Source organism: Ailuropoda melanoleuca, chromosome 8 (assembly GCF_002007445.2).
Source record: "Ailuropoda melanoleuca isolate Jingjing chromosome 8, ASM200744v2, whole genome shotgun sequence".
Lineage (NCBI taxonomy): Eukaryota > Metazoa > Chordata > Mammalia > Carnivora > Ursidae > Ailuropoda > Ailuropoda melanoleuca.
In genome coordinates this window covers 8,570,110-8,589,095 of record NC_048225.1, presented here as the reverse complement: position 1 = coordinate 8,589,095, position 18,986 = coordinate 8,570,110, and the positions used below count along the sequence as shown (strand labels likewise).

The window sequence follows — 18,986 nt, the reverse complement described above, 5'->3', positions numbered from 1 at the left end:
CTCCCTCTCCCTCTGCCTGCCATTCCCCCTGCTTGTGCTCGCTCTCTCTCTCAGATAAACAAATAAAATCTTCAAAAAACAAACAAAAAAACCAATGCTTTTAGCCTTAAAGTCTACCTCAAATGATATAAATATAGATAGACCAGCTTTCTTTTGGTTTGTATTGTACTGTATTTTTCTGTCTCTTTATTTCATCCTTTCTGTGTTCTTATATTTTAGGTTTATCTCTTATGCAACATATAGCTAGATTTTTGTGTTAGCTCATCTCTCTATTTTAACCAATGAGCTTAACCCAGTTATCCTCTGAGTGATCAGTACTATCTCTGGATTTAATTTCTACCGTCTTATTTGGGACAATTTACCATGCATTTCTTCTTTTTCCCCTCCTATTCTTTAGCTAGTGAATCATCCTTGGGCACCTGGACAATTTCTAAGTAAGATAGAGAATACAAAACACTGGTTACCAATCACAGTTTTAATATACCTTTAACTACTTTTATACATTATAGACTGACTATTGATGAACATGTTTAATAGAATGTCCCTATGCCCTTGGGTGATGTTAAGTGTTCTCTGAGGTACTCTGTACATCAGCTCTTAGTCACCTACCTTCTGGTTTTCTGTCTGTAAGAAAATAAAAACTCATTGCTGTGGTTAAAGATTAATCTAACTGAAGTAACTAATATATGTAACTAACATATATATAATATATATGATCAAAACTATAGTAGATATAGATGCAAAAAAAGAATATATAAATTTGAAAACAAATGGGTATGTTTTGTCTGTTTACTAAAGTAGAAAATTCAATAAGATACATGTATTTGCCTAACATGCTAGGATTAATTACATTTTAAAGCTAAAGGCAAAAGCTTTAAATCTATTACCCACTTGTGTATTTGCATATGTGTAACCATATATACATGAAGACATATTAGTATAAAGAATAAGATGGATCTTGCAGTTTTTGTGCCACTGTCACTCTCTTGAATCAGTCTTACCTCACTTCTATTCTTTTTTTTGAAGATTCTATTTATTAGAGCGGGAGAGAGCGAGCGAGTGCAAGCATGAGTGGGGGGTTGGGGGGTGGCGGTGGGCGGAGAGACAGAGGGACAAGCAGATACCCCACTGAGCAGGGAGCCTGCCACGGGGCTCAATCCCAGGACCCCAGGATCACAACCCAAGCCAAAGGCAGATGCTTAACTGACTGAGCCACCCAAGCGCCCTAACCCTTTAAGTACTTTTTAAATAATAGTTTTTAACTTTTCTGCTTAGACTGAAACTTTCCTCAGTTCTAAGTTTTATGCCAAGGCCTAATGACACTGTACTTTACATTTTTTAAAAATCTCCATAAACTCTCATGTGAAGTTGTTATAGAAAGACCCCATGAGGCTGGGCTTGACTCATCCTCTAACAGATTCCACCCATGGTATCTTGTAACTGTTACATTAAAAAAAAAAAAAATGAATCTCAGACACATAGTCTGTATGCCCAACATAAAAGCTGTTTTTCTGAAAGGCATATATATCATCAGACATTTTGTGCACCACCCCCCCACCAGCACGATATACAACTAGGACACTAGATTTATTAGAAGAGATACAGGTAAAAGTCAGCCTTGGAAACACGCTGCAAGTGACCGTTTCAGGTACTTTCAACCTTGCACAAAGTTCTCAAGCTCCAGGCCCACAGCCATGGATACATGCTGCCCAAGGTCATGTAATATCCAGACCCACTGGGGATGGACCCTGACACCCATCTATAAAGACTCCAGAGGAACACACAGCTTTCCTAAGTAGATGTCTACTTCCCAAGATTCTGTGGATCGAGAACACCAGGTGTAGGGTCACCTTCTCCAAAAATGTTCTCACTCCTGATCTGACAACTGACTTGTACTTAAACTTCTATCTCATTTTGTTTATACTCTGTGTCTGAAAATTCTGCCAGGATCTGAATTCTTCGTGGGTAGGTTTCTGTTTGATCTGTGCTGACAAGCCTTGTTCAGGGTGTTTCCTGTATGCATGATGGTTTTTTGCTGGAAGTTCACATTCATTAGAACTTTGTGGGAATTTTTGAGGCTTGTGTTGGAGAAACCTTCCTCCAGCGAAAATTTGTTTACTTTCTACCAGGCATCTGGGGCACCATCAATCCAGGTAAAAGTTAAATCAGCAGCATGTAGTCTTTTTAAACATGCAGACAGTATGAACTCGGGCCACAAACTGGCATACGGACTGGCCCTTAGCCACACTCTCAGAGGAGATGTTCTTTCCTCCAGTCAGAACCAAGGTAAGTCAGACAAGTTTCTCCTCTCCCTTGCTTTTGGAGGTAAAATGATTTTTCTAATTCACCCTCCTTTGAGGGTAAAACTCTTCATGGTTCCCGGTTTTAGGGAGTCTCCAATCAAACTCCAACATGAGCCCAGAGCTTTGCTCCTTGCCTCTATGTTGCCTTCTTCAATCTAGAGCTCTAGGCCACCTGAGATCAGTAAACTACCCGAGGGTAAATGATTTACTTCCTTTTGCAGGCAAATTATGTTCTGGCTTGAAAGCATTTCCTTGAGCAAGATGACTCATGGTTCAAAAGGTGCTCTTGATTTAACATTCTTAGATGCACTGTAGCAAAATAATTTCTAAAATTTAGTCTGTCATATTGCCAAAAATAGAAATTCTATAAATTCTCTCTCTTCCTGGATATCTCACAAATTTAAAGTTTTGGTGACCCATCCGTCCACTGTCATATCTAATTTTCCTCCAAAAATTAATGACCACTTCCCATCCACCTATTTACCACAAAGTAATTGAACATACACTCCCTCCTCTCTTGATCTGTCACACCCCAGTATAGCTCTTAATGATTCTAAATTCTAAATATCTCGTAAATTTGTTTTCTTCTTCATTCTGGCTACACTGCATTTCATCGTCTTTTCTGCATCACTGAAATAATCTAACATTTCCATGCTTACCTCCCTCAAATGCACACTTTACACAGCTGTCAGCATAACCTATTTAAAATAAACATGGCCATATCATTTGCATAATTAACAATCTTCAGTGACTCCCCATTGCCATCAAGAGTTTGTTACTTATCATGGCACAGAAAGTCCTCTACAATCCGTCCCCCCCCCACCCCGCCCCGTGTGCAATCACACCAAATGATGTGCCGCCATCTGCTTCCTTGGCCACCTGTCAGCTCCTTTATCTTTTCAGATACCAGGTCAAGAAAACTTGCAAGCAAATTCTAACTTCGCCTTTTGTTAGATCACTGCACTGCGCTGAACTACTACTGCACTTACCAGTGTACTGCGATACACAGTATATAACGGAGCCGTTGTCCCAATGAAACTACGAGTTCCTTCTAAGAGCAGAGGACTTATCTCTACCCACAGTACCTGTCACAGTGCCAATTACATGAGGTACTTAGTACCTGTCAGATAAAGGAATGTTTTTCATTTCTACAACGCCTTTAAAATTGAGTCTTACTTTCTGCTGCCACTAGAGTTCAGGAGACCCTTTCTTCCTCTATCCTCCTCCATGTCCTTCTGCCTCTAGTTTATCAACCTTCCTCATATCTAAATTCTCTCTAAAGCGCAGTTCTAATCAAGCCTCCCGTAGCCTCAGAAACCTATTGTTAGCCCCTGCCTCATTTTCCCTGCCGCCTCAGCAGCTCACAGCAACGCAATGATTTCCCACAGTGATGGCTCAGCACCATCCTAACTACAAAACCAACTGGGACCTGGGGAAGGCAGCACCCAACCATCCTCCACTCTAACTTCTCAGTCACCATCTAATGACGCTTACTAGCATTAGACACCTTTCCAGATGCAACTGTGGTCCGATGGTGCTGGTGGAACTACAGGACCCACATATTACCCAGTTCCTGTCCTCCCCATTTCAACTATATGGAAAACTCCACTTTACAGCAGTGGTGTCCTGGGGACAGGGGAGGGGAAAAGAGAGAAATGACACGAAGGGGGATCATTTTCTATAGAGAATTTTAAGCCAATAATAAAATCGACTAAAGGTCAGTCTGCTTTTTATCCTCGTCATGAGCCAGCAATTTTACACAGTGTCAGTTTTATTACTATCTTACTAGTAATTCTCTTATTTATATGTTATTTTATTTCTCCCTGCCAAGGCAGACTCACCCACCACCACCACTCTTTGGTGAACCACTGCTATTCAGGTATCATTCCCTTTTGAAACCATTAACCAGCCCAAAACCAAATTAATCACTTCTTTCTGAACACATAATATATATCTGAATCCTCCTACAAGGCTTAAGCACATTAAGGGGAGCTTATCTTTAACCCCTAGTACAGACATTCATGAACACACTTACCCTCCTAGCCAGCTCCCCTTCAATAATTTGCCTCAGCTGCCCAGTAAGGTCTTCAGTGAGGGAAACACGCCAAGTCCCAGTTCCTCTATGTTGCTAGGAGAAACAAATCATCATGCCTTACACTCACCCCTCAGACCAAACTAACTGCATACAGAATGTAATTTAAATTCCAAAGGCTGCCATTTACAAAACATCATAATCTGGACTTCATTCTAATTCCTACTACAGTTGACCCTTAAACAATGTGGGGGTTAGGGGGGACCAACACCTCACACAATCAAAAATCTGTGACTCTCCAAAAACTGAACTACTAATAGCCTACTAGTGATGGAAGGTCTTACTGGTAACATACAGTAACATACACTTTTTATGTTATATGATTTATATATTATATTCTGATAATAAAGTAAGCTAGAGAAAAATACTAAGAAAATCACAAAGAAAAAAAATATTTAAAGTACTGTATTTATAAAAAAACAAAAAACAAAAAAAACCCACCTATAAGTGGACCAGAGCAACAGTGTTGTTCAAGGGTCAAATGTATTTAATCTTTATACTCTTCTCATACCAAACTACTCATACTCAGTATATTTTTGCCTATTATATGTAAGTCTTTTTTGTATTACAGTACTTTGTAATTTACCTAACTGCTAAGCCCTAGAAAGAAATAGTCCTGTTTTATTGGAGTATATGCAACAGACACCAAGTTCTACTGAATAACACTAGGGACAGTTAATACATAAAAGAGTAGAATACATTTTTATTATATAGAATTTTATTTAAAAAAAAACCTTTATTTTCATAGAATACGTTATCACATTAGAGATTCCTACAGTGGGAAAATATCAATTTATTACTTACAGTTTTGTATTTTAGGACAAGTAAAATAAACACATTTGAGGAATAAGTCTCAGTTTAGAATCTACAATACTTTGATACATCTATAAGGGGACCTCTTCCCTACATGGAACTTCTCTATTCTCAGAAACTCTTCAGGCTCCTCTTCCCAGGATTTAGAAATTAATAATGTAAAATATCAGTATTTCCTAATTTTAAAGTTTCTCTAGGACATGTAAGCATCAGTAACTGGTATCGACTGAACAGAGAGGGAAATTTTCAAAAATTAAACACTAATTTTCTGCGAAGTCTTTACTTATGAATTAACAGGCTTTCCCTTTCTCCATCATTCCCAGGACAAATACAGAAATTTGATCAGGTATTGATAGTAATAAAGCTGAATTCCCTTTAAGAATTTGATAAGCTAACAGGCAAAAGCTCATACATAATGGTTAGTTATGAGTCTTGCAGGAGCTGGGAGACAACCCCATAAACTCACTAGAACAAGGAACCCTGTCTCCAAATTTCTTTTTTTTTTTTTTAAAGATTTTATTTATTTATTCGACAGAGATAGAGACAGCCAGCGAGAGAGGGAACACAGGCAGGGGGAGAGGGAGAGGAAGAAGCAGGCTCATAGTGGAGGAGCCTGATGTGGGGCTCGATCCCATAACGCCGGGATCACGCCCTGAGCCGAAGGCAGACGCTTAACCGCTGTGCCACCCAGGCACCCCCCGTCTCCAAATTTCTTGAATACAATTCCTCTCGAACCTCTTCCTCAAAGACTAAATTCTAAAAATAACCAGGTGATTAGAAGAGGTTTGTCTCACCAGTGGACTCATCTGTTATCTCCTCCTTATTGTGAGCTGAATGGCATGACAGAGCAGAGGCAAAGAGGTGTACAATCAATTCTCAAGGTATTAAGTCAAAAAGGTCAGAGCTTCCACAGCATGGCAACAGCTTTGCAGATGCCCACGTCATGATAGTTGAAGTAACAAAGCCCAGCAAAGGTTAAAGCCGACAGTGCCAAAACGCCTGCCTTGGCAGCTTTCTGCAAAGCATCCCCTCGAACATAGTCAGTAACCACTTGTCCAAGGCCCCTAAAAAAAAAATACAGTACAAAAGAAAAATCACAAGTCAGAAGGCTATATGGCTAACCTGACTGCAAAAAAAAGAATTATCAGGTTCAAAATACAACTCATGGTAACAGGAATCATAAACCAAAATGAAGGAACCAAGAGTTTCCTAATAATATAATAAAGACATCTCTATTCTTTAGATTCAATTTTCCAGAATTATTTCTATCAAAGACAGTAGTTAATTACCACTCTATTTACAAAATCTTGGGGGTTGGGGGTCTTTTTCTTTAACTAAAACAAATGCTCAAGGGGTACACCTGGCTAGCTCAGTCAGTCAATGGAGCATGTGACTCTTGAGCTCAGGGTCATGAGTTTGAGCCCCCAACTGGGTGAAGAAATCACTAAAAAAATAAATAAACTTTAAAATAAATGCCCTATAGAGTTTTTCGTTAATTAAAAAAAAAAATATGAAGCAGGTATTATGTACCAGAACCTGTTATAGATGTTGAAAGAACAGCAAATAAGACAGCATCCCTGCCCTATGGAAGAGATTGTAGTGAAGGAAAAAAGAAACTAAATATGTGCTATGAGGAAGTATTTTAGAAAGGATGACCTGAATGAGAAGAACATTCCGAACCAAAGTGACAATGACCTTGGCATCTTTGAGGAACAGCAAAAAGAACAGCGTGGCTGCAGAACGTGGACATAAGGGAAGGGCAGGTCACACGGGGCCTTGATGGTCCTAAGACTGAATTTCAGGAGCACCTGGCTGGTTTAGTCGGTAGAGTACGTGACTCCTGATCCCAGGATTTTGAGTTTGAGTCCCAACTGGATGTAGGTATTACTTAAAGATAAAAATCTTTAAAAAAAATTTTTTTAAATTTCATTTGAAATGTAATGGGAAACCATAGATATGTTTTAAGTAGGTAGTAATCTAAGTAAGTAGTGACCTAATTTTATTTTTAGTAACAGCTTTATTGAGATGTAATTCACACGCCATAGAATTAACCCTTTTTTTTTTAAAGTAATCTCTACACCCAATATGGGGCTCAAATTCACAACCCTGAGATCAAGAGTCGCACACTCCTCCGACTGAACCACCCAGATGCCCCCAAAATTAACCCTTTGGAAGTGTATACTAAAGTGTTTTTTAGTATTTTCATAAAGTGTGCAACATCATCACTATTTAATTCCAGAACATTTCATCACTCCAAAAAGAAACACCATATCCATTAGCCCATTCATTACTCAACTAGTTTTCTCTCCATGGACTTGCCTGCTCTGTGTATTTTATAGAAATCATACAATATGTGGCCTTTTTTGTCAAGTTTCTTTCATTTCATATCTTCAAAGTTCACCCATGTTGTGGCATGTATCAGTACTTCATCCTTTTGTGTGGCCAAACATTATTCCTTTATAAGAATATATTGTATTTTCTTTAGCTATTCATCAACTGATAGACATTTGGGTTATTTCTACTTTTTGGTTATTTTAACTATTCATCAGCAGATAGACATCTGGATTGTTTTCACTTTTTTGCTATTACAAATAACACTATGAATATTACTATACAAGTTCTCGAGTGAGGACGTATGTGTTCAATTTTGAGGGGTATACACCTAAAAGTGGAATCATGAGTCATATGGTAACTCTAACTTTTTGTTAGAACTGCTAAACTGTTTTCCAAAGTGGCTATGACGTCTTACATTCCCAGCAGAGACATAACAAGGACTCCAACTTCTTGACATCCTTGAAACACGTGTTATGTGACAGCCATCCTACTGAGTGTGAAGCGGTATCTCATTGTGGTTTTAATTTGCTTTTTTGTTTTTTAGGGAGGGAGGGAAAGACTCTTATGCAGGCTCCATACCCAGCTCAGAGCCCGACTCAGGGCTCGACCCCACAACCCCAAGATCATGACCTGAGCCGAAATCAAGAGTCAGACACTCAACTGAATGAGCTATCCAGGCACCCACTGATTTGCATTTCTGTAATAACAAAGGATGTTGAGCATTTTTTCACGTGCTTATAAGCCATTTGTGTATCTCGTTCAGATAAATGTAATTTTGCTTTTAAAAAAGGTCACCCTGGCTATAGTATGGCAAATGGACAGTGCAGGCAGGCAGAAGGGGGGGGCAAAAACAGGAACAGAAAACCACTTAGGAGGCAAATAAAGTGCCTTGGCAAGACTACTGGCTTAACCTAGGCTGGTGACAGTGGAGATGGTGTGAAGTGACAATTGAGGCAGGCTATGTTTTGAGGAGAGAACTAACAGAAAGCTGATGGACTGGATGTGGGATAAGACAAAAAGAAATATCTAGAATAACTCCTAGGATTTTTGGCTTGAGCAACTAGATTTAACTGAGTTAGGGAAGAACAGGAAAGGAGGCGGCTTTGAGGAAAAATTAAGAGAGATATGAGGGAGAAGAGTGATTTCGGGCAATGTTAAATTTGAGATGACTATTAGACATCCAAGTGGATTATGTTAGTTAGACACCTGGAAATACAGGTCTGTAGATCAGGAAAAGAGGTCAGATCTGAGCTCACCTCAGGAAATTAAGAGAAATTAAGAAAGCAAGAGTGAGCCCGGGATTCAGAGCTTTATTATTCAGAGGTCAGACAAGGGGAGGAGCAGGCATCAGAGACTGAGAAGGTACAGCTGATGAGGCGGAGGAAAACATGGTGGGCATAGCATCTAGGAAGCCAAAAGGAAATCATTTAAGGAGGGAATGGTCAATTAAGTTGAATGCTGCTGAGAGTTCAAGTAACAGGAAGATGGAAAACAGACAGCTAGATTTGGAAAAATGAAGGTTTTGAGGGGACTTTGGTAAGAATGATTTCAGTTATGTGGTTGGGATGAAAGCCCAATTAATGTGGGTTAAAAGAGACTGGATGCTGAGGAATTAGTGCACAATTATAGAAAACTCTTTCAAATCATCGTGTGTGTGTGAGAGAGAGAGAGAGAAAAGGAAGGGAGAATTAGTAAGGAAACTGGAAGAGTATAAAATAAATGAAAAAGAATAAAAAATATATTACTTTAGAATTATCTCTTATTCTGACTTTTCGTTGATTTAGATGGATCTCCTGGTAAAAACTACATATTAGAAAAATCTCACTGTACTTGTGATCTAATATTTCATATGCAACTGGAATCTTTACTTTGAAAGGTCTATCTGGTTAAAGGGTAATTCCCCAACGAACCCTAGAAAAGGAGGTAAGCAAAATCCCCTTTAACACCAGCTACAAAATCATTCTGACAAGTCACTTAACCTCCCTGGGGTTTAGTTTCCACATCTGTAAAATAAGAGGGTTGGTTAAGATATTTCCATGTCCTTTCAGCTCGCAATACAAAAATGCTTCCCTTGCCCACAATATCATATTGTCCTTACAAAACAACATAAAATGAACAGCTCAAAGAACCCAACTGTTATTTACAAACTTTTCAGAAGGTTCATTAACTTAAAAAATCTAATAAACTACACTAGATAAAATAAATACAAACTGGAAATTCATTCATTCAACAAATATTAGCGCTATGTGTCAGGTATTGCTCTAGGCACTAAAGATAATAAGAGCAAACAAAAAGTCAAAAATCTCTTTCTTTGTTTAAAAAGGGCAAGACAACTATAGTGTCTAAGGACAAGTGGGTGATAAAACTATGATGAAATGTAAAGAAGTGATTACTATAAAAATCAGAATAATGGTTGGGTGGGTGGATGTCGAACAGTTAGGACTGAAGTAGAACACAAGGAAGAAGCTTCTGTAGTTCTATTTCTTGACCTGGACAGTGTCACCCTTGTAATAATTCAATAAGCCATGGATTTGTTTCTTTTGATTCTCTGTATCTGTGCTTTCATTCTAAAGAGGGGAGACAAGGAGAATAGAGAATAATAAATAGATGATACTGTATATTAGAAGGTAATAAGCACTACGGAGAAAAATAAAATAAAGGAGAGAAATAGGGAATGTTGGGAAGGACACTGCAATTGTAAATAAGTGGTTACAGAAGGCTTTGAGAAGGTGACAAGCCAAGTGTGTAACTAGAAAAAGACAGTGTTGGGCAGAAGCAAGACTAAAAGTAAAGTCCTGAGGCCTGGGGTGTCCCTGGCTTGTCTAAGAATTATCAAAGCCAGTGAGAATGAGGAATAGAGTAGCTGGAGATGAGGGAAGAAACAGGGCTAGATTATGTTGGGTGTGTAGGCCACCATAATAATTCTGACTTTTAGTATGAAAGAGGTTAAGAGACTGCAAAATATTTTGAGGAGAATGTTTGACCTGACTTAATATTTTAACAGGATTGGGGCTGCTGTGTTGGGAACAGACAGGAGTACCTGTTAGGACACGACTACTGCAATCAAAGATGATGACCAGGTTTGGGGCCTGAACAGTTAGAAGAATGCAAATGCCTTTAATTCAGATGTGCAAGAGTGAGGGAGATCTGGGGGAGATCAAGAACTCAGTTTTATAACATGCTATATTCAAAATGCCTATTAGCTATGGAAGTGAAGACACTGAATAGGTAGGTGGACACAAATCTGGGCATATAGATATTTTATGTATGTTTTAAAGTTATCTACAGGTCTGAGTATCTCAACCAACTTCTCCCTCATATGCAGTAATGAGGCAAGCTCACAGCTAATACACGACGCAGACAATGCAACACTGAAGGGACTGCTATACTTGCCAGTGACTGTGGAGAGTGAGGGCTGCAGCCAGGGAGTAGTCCATCGCAGAGCCAGGGTTCAAATAAGCAGCTGGAATTAGGCCCAGGAGCAAAACACTGACAACCCTCTCACCAGTCCAGTGGAGAGATGCAGCCTTAGAGCCAGCTACAGAAAGGAGGAACCAGATTCGTAAGAGCTGAAAGGGGGAAACACACATCTCTCATATTCAGTATTTGCCACAAAATAACCCAGCTGACAGAATGGCAAATGGCATGTATATAAAACTTAGCTCTGAGCATACAAGAGAGTAAGATAAAGAAGGTACTTGAGAAAGATGCTATCTCCCTTCTTTGAAGTTCTTTAGCACAAGGTGTCTTCGTGCCTACACAGATTGATTAGAAGACTGACCCACTTTGCCGACAGGCAAAAAGATGAACGAAGTACCTCTGGAGAATTACCAATCTTGAACTGTAGTGTAACGGACAGATACCTTATGAATACAAGTTAATACCACCGGAGGAATTCCTTTACAACACTACTCTTTTATTTACACCTTTTAATCTTTAGAATTAGAAGTAAGGTAATAATAAAAATACTTCCAAAACAAAATTAAACCAGCCAATTCAAAAAAGTTCTGATACGAATTTTTAGGATCATGGTCCTTCTTCTGTCCCATTACTTATAAACTGCCCAAAACACATATGTAACATGAGAACTTTTAAATAAGTGAAAAACAAAACAGGCTTTAAACAGTTCTTCAGGAGCCTCTATCTTTTTTTGGTTATAGACCACTTTGGGAATCTAATGGAAGAATGGAGATAGTCTCCAGAAAAATGCAGAAGGACACACACACAGTAAAGACTATATTTACAACTTCAGGGGCTTTTCTTCAGTCCATAAGCCCCAAATTAAAACGACTCTGCTAAATTTAACTGAACTTAGCAAAGGAATGGAGAAACAAAACCTTTTCAGAGATAAAATAATTCTAAAAGGCAGAAAAACTATACTTGCCTAATTTCTCATTACTCAGATGCAACTATATGTAAGTTGTTGACTTAAGCGTCAAGAGGAGTCTTTATCTCTGCAAAATATAGATCTTTCCAGACTTTAAAACTGGAAATTAAGAGTTAACTCATTATTCACCTACAGATTTTCTATAATATTCACCCCAAAAAATGCCACGTAATTTTAATATTGACCTAAATAAAAATAAGCAAGTCAATTACAGCTATAAATATGTATGACTTTTTAAACTGTCTACTATTCTAAATTATTTGTATCTGGCTCCTCTCCATCAGCTAAACAAATAAGACTGACTATATTGTACAGACTGTTCCTAAGAGCTATTTTCTTTTAGAAAAAAACTGAAATTTAAGTAGACTTAGATGAGAAGGTTCTCTAGGAGTATAAATGGCATCATTCAACCATGCTGGCATTGTCTGTCTGAAGGTGCAGGCTAGGTAGGTCCTCATTTGACAGAGTTGGACATTAAGAGTTCTGTTCCACAGATACCAAGTCCTGACCAAGGCATGAAAATTTGCCCAAATGAAGAGGGCCAGAGCCCAAAAAACAGCAGCAATGAAGAAAAACATACAATAGTGGTTGGGTGACAGGTGAATGTGCTGTGTTCTACACCATCCTGGGTCAGGCTGGTCCTGGAGAAATGCCGAGACCTGAGCAGGTCTGACCACCGGGATTCGGAGAAACAGAGCTGAGGAAAGAGACATTAAGGAGGTCATAAACACTTCTCCTTTAACAGGCCTGACAGACTTTTCTAAATACCATAAGCAAGCTACTGAAGCCCACACAGGGGATAACATCTTATCTGCAAAATGAGGACAGTATCTATTTCCCTGAGTTTCTCTGAGCTCACACTAAAGTAGCCCCTCAAAGAACAAAAAATCAATGAACCACCTAGGTAAAGGGCTGCACGCCTACTTATTTTAAAAAGTAAATTATAGCTCCTTCCTCTTTCCATGTATTCATCTATTCATCCAACAAACATTCACTACAGGTAAGAGTATGCTCTAGACTGCAGCAAGAGACAAAAGCCTTTGTCCTCAAGGAATTCAGTCTAGTTTGGGAAGCACACCTATTACCATCTTCCTTCTCAAGATCAGTCTCTCCACATGTACTTTTTTAAAGTAATCTCTACACCGAATGTGGGGCTTGAACTCAAAACCCCGAATCAAGAGTCGCATGCTCTACTGACTGAGCCATCCAGGTGCCCCTCTCCACTTGTACTCTTTTTTGGGGGTGGTGGGGGGCAGAGGGAGCAAGAGAGAAAGAATCTGCAGGAGGCTCCACACCCAGCATGAGCCCGACATGGGGTTCAATCTCATAACCCTGAGATCACGACAGAAGCCAAAATCAAGAGTCGGACACTTAAACGACTGAGCCACCCAGGCACCCCTCCACTTGTACTCTTGAACCCATCCTTTTCTGCCCCCTTTTGGATCCTGTCTCTTGGTTAAAAAATAAACAGACCTAAGCTCACCCAACTCCACCACTTAATAGCTGTGAGGTGATAAGCAATTAAGTTAAACAGGCTCTCTAAGCCTCAATGTCCTCATCTGTAGAGTGAAAACAGTAGCACTTACTTCATTAATACTCTGCTGAAAATTAAAATACTCAATGTGCTCAGCATAATTCCCATAATGTCTTAAGTACTCAATAAAAAGTAATTTCTCTCCTGTGTCTTTCACCTCTCCTTCCTTCCTGTTGGCCATTTCCCCGACTGATGTAATATATGTGACCCTTCCCTTCACCCTGTGTCCTCTAATGCCACGTACTCTTCCCCTGCTCCCTTTCTTCTCTTATCAACTATGCTTTCTTAAACACTTTAAAGAGTGTTGCCTAAATCACCTCCACTTCCTCACTTCCCTATCATTCTTCAACTCTGAAACTTATTTTATCCCCACTACAACTGCTCTGTTAAGTTGCCAATGGTCTCTGTGTGGTCACATCCAACAAATACTTACTGTTCAGTCTTCATTTTATTGGGCCTTTCCTCTCTTCTTTGCTGATGAACTCTCTTCTAGTCCCCCCTTTGATCCTCTGACACCCTGTATCAGTCTCCTGCTGCATTCACTCTTAAATGTTTTCCCAACATTCTATCATCTGCCCATTGCTCTCTTCATGTCCTAAGCCCACCCTTGGCCATTTTGTCCATTCAGCCTATACTCCCTACAAGCTGATGACACCCAATTCTATATCTGCAGCCCTGCTATCTCTCCAGTGTTTCAGAAGTTTAAATGCCTGCTGGCCCTCTCCCCTGAGATACCCTACATGATCCTTAAACTCACCATGCAAAAAACTAAAATCATCCTTCAACTCACTTTCTCAACCAAACTTGTCTTCCATTTGCATATTCCCCACTTTAACGACATCCCAGCCATTCTTTAACTCAAAAATCTGTAAGTCATATAAAACTCCCCTCCACATCCCTAAATTGATGTATCTCCACAACATTTCTTGAGACAATCTGCTCTTTCTTTTACCACTTTCCAAGTTCAGGACCTCACAATACTTGTCTGCACTTCTTCAACAGTGTCCTATCTCATCTCCCTTGTGTATTAGCCCATCCCATCTCCTGTGACCACCGTCTACCACAGTGTTACCCAAGTGGCCAATCTAAACTGCAACTCTATGTCAAATCTTTCAATGGTCCTGTTCACACCAGGTAAATGCATACTCCTTATCAACCAAGTCCCTCCCTGCTTTGATTCCAGTTCACCTTTCCAGATTCAGCTCTCATTCCTCACCTTGAACTTCATACTCTAATCATATCTAGTTTATTGTCTCTCCTACCTCACAGTTCCTATACCTTCATCATCACTTTTGCTCATCCCAGTAGTTCCAACTGTAATGCCCTTCCCCTGTGGCCTTTCTTATCCTCAAGACCCACACACCTTCTTCAGGAACTAAGGGTAATTCTTCCAAAACATAGAGCTAAATATGTTCTTCCTCTGGACTGGCATAACTATTTATATGCAGCACAAGAGTTTTTGCTTTATGTTTAATTATGTTCACATGTGTTTTCCCTATAAAAACTCTTTGAGGGCACGAACTATGTTTTATACACATCTGTATCCCATTCCTACTATGGTGCCTGGTATAAAACAAATGTCCAGTGCATATCGAACTGATTTCCAGAACCCCCTCTCCACCAACACCAGAGTAAATGGGCAAGGCCCGACACTGGGGCTTAGAGTCTAACCCCACACTTTTCCGATGCGGGGTGGGCGCATTCAAAGGACAGTGAATGGGAGGGGGCGAAAAAAAGAACTCTTAGGAACAGCCTCAGCAGAACTGTTAACTTCCAAGAGCTCTCTTTCAGACTGCCCCAACGCCGTGTCAGCCCGGAGCAGGGGAGATACGCGCTCGGGAGGACATCTGGGCGCGTAGACAACGGTAGTTATCGCTGTGGTGCAGACCGGAGCCAGATCGGCCAACGGGACGGAGGAGGGATTCCCCGCTTAAGAGGCCTCACCATCCCGCAAACAAATAAATCCTTCCCCCGGCTGGAGGTTGCTCTAAGAACCTCCCGCTGCCAGGACCCCTCACCTCGGCCTCCTTGCGCACCGCACAGGGCACTCAGCCTCCAGAGACTCGCCATCTCTCTCCTGAAGGCTCAAGGTCACCCGGCAACCCGGAAGCAGTCACTCGACAACCCCCACCCCCGCCAACGACTCGGGAAAACAGGGAGCAGGAAAAGGCCTGGTGAACCGGAAGTCGGGAGCTGGCGCGCGCCCGCCGCACATGCGCGTACACGCTCGTCGGAAGGCCGGAGCTGGAGGCCCACGATGGCGGAGCTGGGTGAAGCCGACGAAGCGGAGTTGCAGCGCCTGGTGGCGGCCGAACAGCAGAAGGCGCAGTTCACTGCCCAGGTGCGGGGACAGGGACCAGGGGGAAGAGACAAGAGGGTGAGGCACAGGTTTGAGTTTTCAGACTTTTTACTCAGCCCGTGTGGTGACAGCCACTGGGAAAAAACGAGCAGAGCTCTGCGACCTCACCACGGGGAGACTGCCCAGCGCTCGCTCCTACCGCGCCCGGTTCTTCCCAGAAAAGAAACTGCAGACTCTGGTGACTAGTAGTGCTCAGGCGCCCGCTAGGCACACCCAGCGTGGGGGAAAGAGAAAGTGCAAAGCAGAGAAGAAAGGTTCGGGCGACGCAAGGGCACCGGAACCTAGTTTGGCGGCGAGCTGTCTGGGCTTGGCCTTCGGAAGGTCTTGGTTCTGATCCTGCCTCTGCCCCTCACAGGCCGCGCGTGCCACTAGACAAGACACCCATCCACTGTGGGTCTTGGTTCTGCAGTCTCCTGCTGCCTTACTGGACTGTAGAGATCATATGCGATCATGTATTTGAAAACGACAAAGCAGTGGAACGTTAATGGAGAAAGGTGGGCTATGAAGTAGTCAATTTGGACTGTAGGTTAGAACAAGTGTTTTGGAGCCCTTTCGGCACGGTTCGAAACTCGGCGTGGTCCCTTACTAGCAGCACCACCACCAGCAGCGTGACTAATAGCTTAACCGCGCCTCAAACGGAGATAAGTCATATTTTAGGACCGCAGAAAGTACTGACTGACTTAGTAAACCCTGTCTCCCAAAATGAAGCCGTTAGTAAATAGTTCCCCTCCTTCTCGGGGAGGGGTTGGTGTTCGCGGAGGATTAAATAGCAAAAACACATTTTCTGTACCTGTTATGTGCATTTTTATGGAGAGGATCCATAACCTTCATTGGATTCCCAAATGTGTCCATGACCCTAAAAAGGTTTAGAACTCAAGAACTGGTCTGTAAGGGATAAGTTTGGAATGACAGGAGAGCAGTGGTTTGGGGGAAATTAATTGGTACCATACCTTCCCAGCTTACACTGGTGCAACTTGGAAATTTAAAAGATACTAACCCTCCCTGAAAATTTACAGTCTGATTAAGGCCTTAACACAATCAATTTGAACTATTTTGAAGAATGGGAAAAATCTTTAGGTAGGGCATTCCAGGAATATTAAGTCACATTGAGTGTGCTGTGCATGTACTTCATTGAAGCATAACAGGTTGATGGTTAAATAATGGGCCGCGCTGGGTTGGCTAACAGGAATTGTGCATTAAGCAAGGGGGGACTTGATAAAGTTTTTTTTTTTTTTTTTAAGATTTTATTTATTTATTAGACAGAGATAGAGACAGCCAGTGAGAGAGGGAACACAGCAGGGGAGGGAGAGGAAGAAGCAGGCTCCTAGCGGAGGAGCCTGATGTTGGGACTCGATCCCGGAATGCCGGGATCACGCCCTGAGCCGAAGGCAGACGCTTAACGACTGCGCTACCCAGGCGCCCCGAAAGTTATTTTTAATTACTAAGAAGGAAAACAGAAACAGAAAGGATAAAGGAATATCGCAATGTAGGAACAAGGATTTGGGCCATACTAATGACAAATTAGGAAGTGAGGAAAGAGGAGAGCCCATGGTTTGTTGATTGGAAGAATGGTTTAAGTCAGGTGACAGAAAATGAGAAAAACGGGAAGGAAATAAAGTTGACAGACCTATATGCAGACAGCAGTGGTTACTAATTTTCTTTCCTCTTAGGTGCATCACTTCATGGAGCTGTGCTGGGATAAATGTGTGGAGAAGCCAGGGAATCGCCTAGACTCTCGCACTGAAAATTGTCTCTCTAGCTGTGTGGACCGCTTCATTGACACTACTCTTGCCATCACCAGTCGGTTTGCCCAGATTGTACAGAAAGGAGGGCAGTAGGCCTTCCCCTGGGAGAATGACAAGCAAAGGACTTATTGTTAAGCAGATTGAAGGGCCAGTGGGGGAAGGTCGTCAGCTTGTTGTCAGGTGAACTTGAGGCTGTTACCAAGCCTATTGGTGCTAAAAAGTAACAGATGAAATGTTCAAAAATGAAATTTATTTATTTGGAATTCAGAAATTCCATGTTTTATCACAACAATTATTCAATAAATGTGAATTCTGTGACTTTTTTTTTTCTTAATCCCATTTTAGGATTTAATATAGAGATCTCTGATTGGCAGGAACACTAGAAGTATGTTCCAAGACCCATAGTGCAAACGAGAGATCTTAGGTTTTGAAGGGCCATCCTAAGCCATATTTAAGGGGGCTAGAAGAACCATCGAAGACTTTTTAGCCTAAGGTATAGAAGAGAAATTGGGGGGCGCCTGGGTGGCACAGCAGTTAAGCGTCTGCCTTCGGCTCAGGGCGTGATCCCGGCATTACGGGATCGAGCCCCACGTCAGGCTCCTCTGCTGGGAGCCTGCTTCTTCCTCTCCCACTCCCCCTGCTTGTGTCCCCTCTCTCACTGACTGTCTCTATCTCTGTCAAATAAATAAATAAAATCTTTAAAAAAAAAAGAGAGAAATTGGGGTTGAGAAAGGTGAAGAACAGAAAACAGCTTTATTGCTTATACATGACCAAGAAAAAGTAAACATGGCAAAAAACAAAACAGGCAAGATGTGTATTCTTGGGAAAGAAATAGGCCTGCTAGTATGGGAGGAAGGGAAGGTCAAGACTAAAGTAGAACCAACTTCCTGGAGATGCCTTGTTCCACTGGCCCATCTTCTGAGTCTGTGCTAGAATCAGTACTTTTATAGCACAGAAACAATGTTAAAGAAAATACGTGCTGAAAACTCCTTCCAACAAAGATTCCAAGAACAAAATAATTTGTCTTTAGGTTAAGAGGTAGAAATTACAGACTGTTTTCCCCACCTTGGGCTCCTACTAATCCCAAAGATAAAAATATATGCCATGGAACATTGACAATTGAGTACCAAAGTATTGATATTTCAAGTAAATATCCCCAAAGGTAGCACCTGCTTATAATCAAGGGATAGGGAACCTCTAGCCAACCATGTATTTTGAGACTAAACACTTTATTAGACATCTGTTCTGTAAGGAGAACAAATTTAGTAGTTAGAACTGTAAAATATTACCACCTCATGGAATGTTGTTACAGTTATATTCTATTGCTGGTGTCTTACACTGTCATGCTACCATGAAGTATTTCTATATTACACAAGGGGAAAGTAAGGCCAGGGAGGTTAACTTACCTTTTCCAGACCT

The 18,986-nt window shown here is 41.1% G+C and overlaps 3 protein-coding genes across 6 annotated transcripts in view; 1 reads left to right on the top strand and 2 right to left on the bottom strand.

Annotated features, from left to right (window-relative positions):
• The window catches only part of BCO2 (beta-carotene oxygenase 2), a 107,144-nt gene extending 102,200 nt beyond the window's left edge, over positions 1-4,944 (bottom strand). For both annotated transcript variants that reach the window (XM_034665753.1, XM_034665755.1), the window contains exon 1: positions 4,339-4,944. The gene's annotated coding sequence lies outside the window, so the exon portion shown is untranslated. The remainder of the gene's footprint in view (positions 1-4,338) is intronic.
• Positions 4,945-5,095: 151 nt separating this feature from the next.
• Positions 5,096-15,620, bottom strand: SDHD (succinate dehydrogenase complex subunit D). 2 transcript variants are annotated; one of them, XM_019801649.2, is made up of 4 exons: positions 15,482-15,620; positions 12,510-12,626; positions 10,936-11,080; positions 5,096-6,272 (listed from the first exon to the last, which is right to left on the bottom strand). In XM_019801649.2, the coding sequence occupies exons 1-4, from the start codon at positions 15,531-15,533 to the stop codon at positions 6,107-6,109; spliced, it is 480 nt and encodes a 159-aa protein (XP_019657208.1). In that variant the 5' UTR covers positions 15,534-15,620; the 3' UTR covers positions 5,096-6,106. The 2 variants fall into 2 exon arrangements, with proteins under 2 accessions (XP_019657208.1, XP_019657209.1); XM_019801650.2 differs by lacking the exon at positions 10,936-11,080 and having other exon boundaries at positions 6,184-6,272.
• Positions 15,621-15,675: 55 nt separating this feature from the next.
• TIMM8B (translocase of inner mitochondrial membrane 8 homolog B) lies at positions 15,676-17,888 on the top strand. 2 transcript variants are annotated; one of them, XM_002921087.4, is made up of 2 exons: positions 15,676-15,804; positions 17,493-17,888. In XM_002921087.4, the coding sequence occupies exons 1-2, from the start codon at positions 15,721-15,723 to the stop codon at positions 17,658-17,660; spliced, it is 252 nt and encodes an 83-aa protein (XP_002921133.2). In that variant the 5' UTR covers positions 15,676-15,720; the 3' UTR covers positions 17,661-17,888. The 2 variants fall into 2 exon arrangements, with proteins under 2 accessions (XP_002921133.2, XP_019657210.2); XM_019801651.2 differs by having other exon boundaries at positions 15,694-15,840.
• The last annotated feature ends 1,098 nt before the right edge of the window (positions 17,889-18,986 follow it).